Here is an 11,874-nt window from a genome sequence, read left to right on the forward strand (position 1 = left end):
ACAAGCAACAACACATAAAAATTGCAACCAGAGAAGAAATTTAACAAACAAACTATATAAAATTGAGAAAATATCACGACTGATCTTTCATAGTAAACATATATTAGTAGTGTTCTGTTGTTTTTGTCTCCTAAAACGTGTGTAATTGTAAAAAAAATAATTGAACAGTCAAAAGTAAATACATTGACATCTGTTTTTAGCTAGTTTTATTATTAAAAAGTTGAGAAATTAATAAGAAAACCAACTGGGATGCCTGGTCACTCGGGAAACAACACCATTCTATCGTGATATTTAGCATTTTCCTATTGAAAGTCTCACTAGATCATAACCGCTAATTCAGAGAAACATGGATCGTTTGACGTACCAAACTTTCAATTATTATATATAAATATTACGTAAAAAGAAAAACAGAAAACTGATAAAAAATGGCCCTAGGTTTCTAACCAAGTTAACGCTGCAATTCGTTGTATATTAAAATTATTCTTAATAATTAAAATGTCCGAATAATTAGGCAAATCAGCTCAGACTTCAGAGCTGTTTTGAAAGATTCTTGTTGTTGAGTATTAAACAGTGAAATTAAACCCTTCATATTGAAATCGAGGAAGAGAATAAATAATTAATTTTTGTTATTTTTTTTTTTAAAAAAAAAGAAAGAAAAATGGAGAAGGGAGACCCTTCTTCTTCTTCTTCCCCAAATGACCAGTACTGTGCAATTTCGTCTCCTCCTCCATCTAGTGGGCATGAAAGAAAAGCAGGAGGATGGAGATCTATCAAGTACATTCTTGGTATATACATAAGAAGTTTTTAATGCATGCATATATAACATGACATATTATTATATGACTATTCAGCTTATTTTTCAATTTTATTTTCTGGGTGTTTTGTAACTTTTGTTTTGTTTTTTTGGTTTTTCCTTTTTCTTTTTTTTTTTTTTTTTTTTTTTTTTTTTTTTTGTATAAAGGAAACGAATCATTCGAGAAGTTGGCTTCAATGAGCTTGATAGGAAATATCACAGTGTATCTGAGCATGCAATACAACTTGAGTGGTGTATTTTTAGTAACAGTGGTGAATGTATGGAGTGGCTTTTCCAATGTTTCATCTTTAGCTGGAGCTTTTGTTTCCGATGCTTATTTGGGCAAGTTTTACACTCTTCTTTGTGGCACCATTGCTTCCCTTCTGGTAAATTATATTCCATGATTATGCATATATGTATAAATGCATATTTATATATATTGTTTCAAAAGAAGCTCTTAATAAGAAAAAATAAAGAAAAATGCAGAGAGTTTAAATTTATTAAGATTTTCAGGCCATTATCTTGAATTAAAACTGTGATGATATCTACGAAAGAAATTGAATTATCCAGGCTTGAAAAAGAAAATTAATTATACAGGTTTTCAGTATAAAAAAAATTATATAATAAACAAATTATTGATCGAGAAAATGTGTAGGAAACTACTATAAAAACTCCTACTTTTAGTCCTAACAAATTCTTATTTTTTTTATTATTAGTAAAATTGAAAAATTTGCCCACTAAAAAAAAAACATATATCACCATTTTTATGCTACAAGTAACACAAAAATAATTTTTGTTAGTGACAACTTGTTATGTCATAAATATTACAGCAATTTTTGTTGTGATGAAAACAACTCTGTTTGTAGTTCTACTTATTGAGACAACATTATTAACATATATGGTATTCTTTTATAGGGCATGGGGATCATAACACTAACTGCAGGCATAAATGCGTTCAGACCATCTCATTGCGATCCGGAATCAACAATAGAATGCCCCAAGGCTCTAGATTGGCAGCTGGGGATCCTCTTTACAGGCCTTGGTTTGTTATCCATTGGAGCTGGAGGAATTAGGCCATGCAACATTGCCTTTGGTGCTGACCAATTCGACACAAGAACAGCCAAAGGGAAAGCTCAAATGGAGAGCTTTTTCAATTGGTGGTACTTTTGTTTCACCTTTGCCTTGATTTTGGCCCTCACTGCAGTGGTTTACATTCAAACTAGTGTGAGTTGGACTTTGGGATTTGCTATCCCCACCATCTGTCTATTCTTCTCTATATCCATTTTCTTACTTGGTCGCCACACTTACATCAACGTGACTCCCCAAGGGAGTGTCTTCACAGACATATTGAAGGTAATTGCAGCTGCCTTTCGAAAGCGCAGACGCATTGTTGGCCCAATCGAGACAGATGACAATTCTTTTTATGATCCTCCTTTGACTGCTGGAGTTTCCGAGTTGAAACTTCCTCGTACTGAGAGGTTCAAGTTTTTTGATAAGGCCGCTATAATCACTAGCCCAGATGAGTTAGACAATGAGGGCAGGCCTAAAAACGAGTGGAGACTTTGTAGTGTTCAGCAAGTTGAGCAACTCAAGTGCTTAGTAGCAGTTTTGCCAGTTGGAGTTTCAGTGATTGGAGCATTCATGACAATGGACCAAAACAACACATTTGGGGTACTTCAAGCTATGCAAATGGACAGAAGAATTGGACCACATTTCTTGTTCCCACCAGGGTGGATGACAATTGTCTCAATGGTTGCACTTTCCATATGGATTTACATCTATGAGATGATTTACATTCCCAGGACAAAAAAGATGACAGGAAAGGAAAAAAGGTTGAGTATGAGGCAGAGAATCATAATTGGCATTGTCATGTCAATTCTTGCCATGGTGGTATCTGGGATTGTTGAGAGACAACGTCGAAGCGCTGCCACGAAACGGGGCACCTTCATTTCGCCGACTACCATATTCTTTCTTTTCCCACAGTTCTGCTTATCCGGATTGACTGAAGCTTTTGCTGCAGTTGCCATAATGGAATTCCTCACTATGCAATTGTCAGAGAACATGAGAACTGTTGCTGGTGCAATATTTTTCCTTTGCCTCTCCATTGCCAGCTATATAGGCTCGGCCATCGTCAATGTAATACATTCTATAACAGAGAAGACTTGTAAATCACCATGGTTGGGGAACCATGATCTTAACAAGAATAAACTTGACTACTACTACTTCATCATAGCTGGTTTGGCAACTCTAAATTTGGTGTATTTCAGTTTCTTTGCTACTCATTATGTGGTGAGTAAACCGGAGCGTGAAACTAAAGATGATGGCTTTGCTTCTAGCCATTCAAGTCACGATTCTGAATTCAAACGAGTACTGGACGAAGAGAGGGGATTGACCATACATGAGCATAAGTGAATTTCATTGAACATTTGTCCAATAACTTATTTAGGCTGTTATGTGATTGTTTCGTAAATATTAGTTTTTATGGAACATCTTGTGATTGTTTTGTTTTAGATTTAATTAGATTTTGGGGATTTTTGCTAATGGCCATGTTTGAAAAATAAATCAATTGAAGATAGAATTACACGGAAATCTTGATCAAAGGGGAAACAAATATACGATATCTCAGTATCATAACTTGTATGAGAAGATGATATTATAGTTTAATTATAAGTTAAGGAGAGGTTAATTAATAAGGACTTTTAATATTCTTGGAGAGAGAAAAGTTAAGTTAATGTATGGAGGGAATACAAACTCTATATGTTAACAACATCTTTTAATTATCAACTAAATTAAGGTGATGAAGGGACTCGGATACCCTTTCCAGGAAGCCTGTACAATTTTTTGTGAATGGTATAAAGTACTGACATGTGTCTTTTAATTAATATTACTAAGAGAAATTTGAACCGACAACAAGAAATAAAATCATTTTTTAACTTTATTTTTATTATTATTTTTTTAAGTCTACAGTTATGGTTAGCAATTTTTATGTGGGTTGTTATGTTTTATTGGTTACTATGTAAATTGCTATGTGAATTTTTGTAAAAAAGTAAAAAAAACTGCTTTAAAATGTATAAATGAAAAATCTTATAAAATTTTTCAATTAATACTATATGATCGTCACTATATTCAACCACCTACTAATTTGTGGAGAAACTATAGCTAAAAAAATTAAAACTTCATAAAAAAAAAAAAAAAGGCTAAATGGGGTACAATCAAACTTTTTTTTAAAAAAAAAAAAATTGATTAAAAGACTATAAAAAATTTATTTGTAATGAAAATATATTTACTTATTAAAATTAAAAGATTTAAAATAAATAATATTTAAATATTTTTTATTTTGTTTTAATAATATATTTCATATTTTTATTTCTAATATTAGCAAATTACATCAACTAAAATTTTCTTATATGAGTTTTTTAATTATTTATTTTACATATAGAAAAATATATAATTTTAAAAGTATAAATTATTTTTATCAAATGCATATATATTTTTACTTTGAAAAAAAATAATTAAAAATATATAGAAATTTTTTATCTAACATAAATTTTTTTTATTTATTATTATAATGATTTATATTATAACATTATCATTATAATAAAATCTTAACAATTTACAACATTTTAAAATTAGTAATTACACACTTCAATTTATTTCCATAGTTTTGCTATATTTATTTTTTCTCACCTTATAACTACAATTGTTTATTCCCGTACATAACAGCTACTTTTTCCCTTAGTTGTGCTAAACTGACAAGTAATCTATTTTAAAGAACAATTTTTTTTTACCAAAAATAGAATGAAAAAATATTATTAATTTATTTAAAAATAAATATACACTATATTTTTTAAAAAAATGAGAAATGTAATATATTCAAAATTATAGTATCTTTTCTTTGATTTATTTTTCAAAATGTTATCTTCTAATATATCTTAAATTAATAAACATTCTGCGTTTCGTGGCGGATGTACAAAATATTTTAAATTATATAAAAAAAATTAAATTATATATTTTAATTAATAATAATTACTCAATACAATTATATAAAAATTTTAACCTTTTAATTAAAAAATTTGCAACATAAATACTTAAAATATTAAATTTGTTGCTAATAAATATCAGAATTCGAAAAAAAAAAGTAGCATAATTCTTCAAATTTCTAAACTTAACAATTTTATTGGTACCTAATTTAATGATCTTGAATGGAGACCAAGCTAAAGAATAAGAAGAAGACAGATTTGAGTTTGAGTTTGATTCATTTATGATTTAATTTTTATTTTGACGTGTGTGTTAAGATTTGAGTTCGAATTTTATTGTGTGTGTTTTTAATATTTAAGTTTTAGTGTTAAATTGGGATTCTACTATTTGAGTTTGTGTTTATGAGATTTGTTTTTTTTTTATTATTATTATTTTCATAGATTTTGAGAACTTAAAATTTTTATGTTGTTTCTATTGATTATTGGGATTGAGAGTTTAATTTTTTATACGAGAATTAAAGTTTGCATTTTCGTTTCATTGATTGGAAAATATTAGTAGAAAGTTTATAGAATGAGAATTGATAGAGTTAAAAAATAGCATTTGAATCGAGAATCAAAGTTTATTGTTAATCTCCTTACAAAAAAAAATATTGTTAATCTGTAAAAATAACATGGTTAAAAGAAGATGAAAAATGATAAATAATTGATTTTTATTTCATTTAATATTTATATAAATTTTTTGTTTTTTGAATATTATGAATTTGTTTTAATTAATTTTTATTTTTTAAAATTATTTTTTCTAAAAGAATTATTAGTATGACTAATACTATATTTACATGTGGTACATATAAATGTATGTGATGTTTTTTTAGAAAGTTAAATAATTAAAATTAATAAAAATGATAATATATTACCTTCAATAAATTAATTATATAGTGTAAATTATTAAAAAAATCAAAAGCCATCACTGAAATTAATATAAATGTATATAATTTATTACAAAATAATTATGATAATAAAAGTCTAAAACTCATGATTAAAGGAGAGAAATATAATAAAAATTTAATTATTCATTATGATTATTTACAGAAAAAAATTAAAAAAAAAAATCATATTAGCTCTTATATAAAGTATTTGTTTTAAGTTTTCTTAGATATATATATATATATATGTGTGTGTTATAATATATATAAATTTTATGGAGAGAGAGATAGGAATTTATCATTTTAATTAGGGTTGTACATCGGTCGGTTTAGTCGGGTTATAGTGTATGTTTGCCAACCCAATATAAATGCCTGGTTGCAAATATCTATTTGCAAATATCTATTTGCAACCCATGTTGCAAATATCTATTTGCAACCCGTCCAATAAAAAAAAAATAAAAAAATTGTAACCCGATCAATAATTTTCGTCGGTTTGGTCGGGTTAACCCGTTTAAACCAATCTTCATTTTTTTTTTTCATTATTGTTAGTTTTTTGTGTTCAAAAAATTGATTTGAAAAAATAAATTTATAGTATGGACCTTTCAAGATTAAAATATTTATAATTTAAATTAATAATAAAAAATTAGGGCTTTTTCATTTTTATACTTCAAAACAATTTTTTTTTTTTTGCATTCTTACATAATTCTACATAGGATCCCCTATTGCAACTAGCGTTGCAACCTAAATTACAACAAAAAATCGTATGGAAACCCTTATTGCAACTAGCGCTGCAACCACTTTAGAAACTCAAACGTAAATTTGAAAAAAAAAAGTTAAAAAAATAGTATATGGGGTAATTCCTCTAAAAGATAAATATAAATTGAATAAACATTAGTATTAAATAACATTTTTCAAAAAATAGAAAAAAAAAATATACTCGTATGTATATTCTAAATTTCAACTTCAATATTCAAATACAATCAAAATTATCAACCATAAATTCTAATTTCAAACTAAATACTATAAAATATAAACTTTAAATATAAAATAATTTAACTATTAAATGTAATTTATATATTATATTATAGATAATTTTAGTAAAAAAATATGTAAATCGATTTATTTGATTTGTTCGGGTTATTTGGGCGGGTTAGAATAATATTCAATCCGCCCAATATATTCATTGGGCGGTTTGAATTTTTCGTAAAGTTATTCGGGTTGTATTTTTTGTCGGTTTATTCAGTTTGATTTGGACGGTTTATTCAGGTTAGGTGGTTTGTAAATTTTTTTAACAACCCTAATTTTAATATACTTTGTAATTAAAAACTAAATAAAAATTAAATTAATATAGATTTTTAAAGTAGGAAAAATTACTAATAACTTTGTTATTAAAAAATCTAGACTAATTTGCGGCACAAATACCTAAGTTTAACTCTCAATTACAAATAAATACCTAAGTGTTTAATTTGTGGCGGTAATAATACCTAAGTTATAATTCTGGAACTTCTGTAGGTACCTAGCTGTTAAGTGTTAAGTAAGTTGCCACGTGACTGTTGGAATTTGTTTTACCAGGATCTTAGATCTACTCACAAGTATGTTGTTTAAACACCCTAAATATGAACTTTCTAAAACGATAAATTAAACACATATAAAGTTAAGAAAACCTTACATTGATGCAGCGGAATTAATGTCTCCTTCCACTCAGATCTCTAACCCTTGTATCCTTTCTGTAGCAGAGTATAATCAAGATCTGAGCCCGAATGTCCTTCTTCTTCAAGTTTGATCCTTCACAGTCTTCCAATCTATGATTGAGTTACTGCTTGCTGTGTGTGGGCACTTACTCTTTCACTAGGGTCAAAATTTATGAAGAAGAAAAGAGGAGAGGGTTTCGGCCAGGTATAGAAAGTGGGGAAGGCTCAGTTTTTCTGAAGAGAGAAATTTCTGTCAGAAAACTTATGAAAGCATGTGAAAACATGTGATTTGACTGAGCCATCACTTTCTATTTATAGGCAACTACTAGGTTTAGGTTAGGAATTATTTGGCACTAAAATAATGAAAAAATCAATTTGAAACTCCACAATAAGTGGCCGGCCATGGTGTGTTAGTGGGCCCCACTTGATTTTGTATTTTTATCAAATTTTATTTCTATTTTCTCAAAAACGCCAATTTTCCAATTCTAACCTTTTAAATGACAAAACTAACTATTTAATAACTAAAATACATTATTAAATAATATTGTCATTTAATTTAATTATTAATTAGACATATAAAGTCTATTAATAAATAAATAAACCTAGAAACTATTTTCTTTACAATTTTACCCCTGCTTAGTGAAAATTCATAAAATTAGACATAGTCTAACTTTAGAATTATAATTGATCAATCACGAATCAATTAATGAGTCTTACAAGCAGAATGTTCTCAACTAGAATGGGGACCATGGATCTATATGCTGAGCTTCCAATAAGTGAACCAAATTTACCAAGTAAATTCCTACTTATTAATTCTTCGTTGAATCCACTCTTAGAACTTAGAATTGCACTCTCAGACTTATATAGAGCATATTGTATGTTCCACGATATGCTATCTCATTTAACCATTGTTATAATCTTATTGTGATTTAAAGATCCTCTATATAGATTATCTACATCGAGATGGGATTTCTTTACCGTTCTCACCCCTCAATGTATTTTGCCCCTTAAAACACTTAGCTACCTGTAAATGGTGTTTAGTGATCTAATAATTAGTCAGTTAAACAAGAGCTCATCCATTTACTTCTATTTGCTAAGCTCGAAGGGAATCATCCCTTGACTTCTATACACCAGTAGAAGTTATAGATTCCATATTTATGTTCAACTGTAACGCCCTGTCCAACAGGGACGCCACGTGTGTGCAATTTATTTAAAATACCAATAATTATATAAGATGTAATTATACTAAAAGTGTGGGTAATTAAATTTTGATAGTTAAAACTCAACCTTTAAACTGTTTAACAAAAGATAAATAACATGGATTACGGGGTCCCCCTGTTTTCAAAATATTTACAAACTGGTTTCAAAGTATTTTACGACATAAGCTTTATATTTTCAAAAATAGAATCAAAATAGAGCATTCTGTAAACTGGGCTGCCTACGGCTGGTATGTACATTGCTGCTGCGACCACAAACTCATGGTTGCTCAACTTTAGCCTTCCCTTTACCTGCACCATAAAGCACCCGCGAGTCACAGAGACTCAGCAAGAAAGTGATCAAAACAATAATTGAAAGAAAAGTGAATATCAACTTTATGCCATCATGTTTACTCACTATACAATTTAATAAGCATTCCTTTAAACATTACACAGTCCTGGTACTTAATAAAGTACCCCTTTTTACCACTCGTCACATACGAGCTGAATATGTCACTATCGTTGCCCGATAAAGCAAACGATAAGTAAGAAACCTAACCGCGGTTTCAAGAGTAATTACTCATAACGGTAATAACCGTTTCCAACCCTAGGTCATAACCTAGGCTCAATAAAAATCTTGATAATAATCAAGATCACTTCCATTCAACCAATAAACTTTAACCACATACGGTGCTTACCACTTTTCTTACCTTAATTCAGAAGTCAAGAATATGGCCGGCCTGGGTGGAAAAACAAGCTAGACAATCCCGGTCCTATGTCATGACAATTGAAACACAATAAATACCTCAATTTAAATTTCTGGATTAAAACCCTAATTTAAAACCGATTAGACTTAGCCTTCACCAACTTTATAATAATTCAAATAACTCAAAATCATTCAAAGGCAGGTACTAGGTTCAACCCCGAGCCAAAACAGGGTTCAGAGAAAAAACCCAAGAAATTTTCCCCTGCTGTAACCGGTCGACCGCTTCTGATACACCAGAACCAATCCGGTCGACCGGTTGCTGTCAGACCAGAAAAATTCTGGGTTTTCTCCCCAAGCTCGAACCAAAACCATTTCAGACCTAAATTGCATTTCCAGAACAGTTCAATATACCAAGTATAACATATTCAACACATCATTTAATCACAATTCACCATTTAACTCAAAATCACCATCTTACTTGACAATTTGCACTAAACATCACTTTCAACACCAATTCAATTGAACAGCCCTTAATCTCACTCAATCTTCATTCAAACAAGTTTCAAATCAATCCTAAGAACCTACCTTACCCTCAATTTATACCCCAGCTCAGAATTCATTGAAAACCCTTACCAAAACCTAACTAAACTCAAGAAAATTAATTAAGAGAAGAGTAGGAGGATCATACCTCCACTTAGCTAACTTCTAGGGTTAAGATTAGCTCAGAAAATTGAAGAAATGAAATGAATTTTCCTTGGTTCCCAACTGCTTCAAGGGTTCGGCAAGAGAAGAAGAAAAAAAGGAAGCTTGAAGTTATGTAATTTTTTTGTTTTCTTGCCTTGGAAGTAACTTAAATAAGGTTTGCCTTTCTTTTCTTTTCTTTTTTTTTTTTAAAATAACAATCAGCCCACCAAAATTCAAAGGTCAAAAGTCAAAAAACATAAAATGACTAATTTACCCTTCAAAGAAACCTAAACTAAAATTATAACCTAGGGCATTTATGGTAATTTTACTAATTCCCCAATCCGACATTCTAATAAAATTCTAACTTAATCCGGGATATTCTCAAAATAATTCTTTCATTTAATGTCGTGACATTACTAACCACATAGCTAAATTTCCACAATTGCCGGGTCCAAAATAACGTTTTTCATTAAATAATTTCTCAACAATTTACCTAAGTAAGATCATAATCCTACTTCATTTCCCAAGTAATTACATATTTAATAAAATATGTCCATTTAAATATTATTTATTTTCTGGGATATTACAACTATCCCCCACTTATAGGAATTTCGTCCTCGAAATTTACCTGAAAAGCTCGGGATACAACTCCCGCATCTGCGACTCTAACTCCCAAGTCGCTTCTTCAACTTTGCTGTTCCGCCACAACACTTTAACTTGTGTTATAGTCTTGTTTCGCAACACCTTTTCTTTCCTGTCTAAGATCTGTACTGGTTGTTCTTCATACGACAGGTCGGTTTGAAGCTCAATGTCTTCATAACTTAAGATATGAGTTGTATCAGATACATATTTCCGAAGCATCGAGACATGAAACACGTTATGAACCCCAGATAAAGCAGGAGGTAGAGCCAACCGATAAGCTACCTGACCTACTTTCTCAAGAATCTCAAATGGACCAATAAATCTGGGACTCAACTTCCCTTTCTTCCCGAACCTTCGAATTCCTTTCATTGGGGACACCCGAAGAAAAACAAAATCCCCAACTTGGAATTCAACATCTCTACGCTTTGGATCTGCGTAGCTTTTCTGTCTACTTTGGGAAGCAAGCATACGAGCTCGAATCTTTTCAATAGCCTCGCTCGTTCTTTGGACAGCTTCAGGTCCAAGGTACCTACGTTGACCAGCCTCATCCCAGTGAATAGGTGATCGACATTTCCTTCCATAAAGCATCTCATACGGAGTCATGCCAATGGTACTCTAATAACTATTGTTATAAGAAAACTCAATCAGAGGTAGGTACTTGTTCCAAGAACCTTCAAAGTCCATTACACACGCCCTCAACATATCCTCAAGTATCTGGATAGTCCTTTCAGATTGACCATCGGTTTGAGGATGAAAAGCTGTACTGAATTTCAACTTAGTACCCATTGCTTGCTGTAAACTTTCCCAGAATTTGGATGTAAATTTTGGATCTCGATCTGAAACTATCGACTTTGGGGCACCATGAAGTCGAACTATCTCCTTGATATACAAATCAGCATATTGATCCACTGTATACGTTGTCCTCACCGGAAGAAAGTGAGCAGACTTCGTATATCGATCCACTATCACCCAAATAGAATCATAATACCCTACTGTTCTGGGAATCCCACCACAAAATCCATGGTGATGTCTTCCCATTTCCATTCAGGAATCTTTAGAGGTTGAAGCAAACCTGCCGGACTTTGGTGTTCTGCTTTAATTTGTTGACAGGATAAGCATTTTGACACATATTCAACAATATCCCTCTTCATACCCGGCCACCAGTATAAAACTTTCACATCATGATACATCTTGGTTGTTCTCGGGTGTAAGGAGTACGGTGTAGTATGAGATTCATCAAGAATCTCCTGTTTGATCTCTTT

At 30.7% G+C, this 11,874-nt stretch overlaps 1 protein-coding gene across 1 annotated transcript; it reads left to right on the plus strand.

The window, feature by feature from the left end:
* Nucleotides 1-415: 415 nt before the first annotated feature.
* LOC133035804 (protein NRT1/ PTR FAMILY 2.8) lies at nucleotides 416-3,404 on the plus strand. The gene is made up of 3 exons (XM_061112111.1): nucleotides 416-785; nucleotides 962-1,179; nucleotides 1,709-3,404. Exons 1-3 carry the CDS (start codon nucleotides 659-661, stop codon nucleotides 3,203-3,205), a joined length of 1,842 nt encoding a protein of 613 aa, XP_060968094.1. The 5' UTR covers nucleotides 416-658; the 3' UTR covers nucleotides 3,206-3,404.
* The last annotated feature ends 8,470 nt before the right edge of the window (nucleotides 3,405-11,874 follow it).

Source organism: Cannabis sativa, chromosome 3 (genome assembly GCF_029168945.1).
Source record: "Cannabis sativa cultivar Pink pepper isolate KNU-18-1 chromosome 3, ASM2916894v1, whole genome shotgun sequence".
In the NCBI taxonomy this organism is placed as follows: domain Eukaryota; kingdom Viridiplantae; phylum Streptophyta; class Magnoliopsida; order Rosales; family Cannabaceae; genus Cannabis; species Cannabis sativa.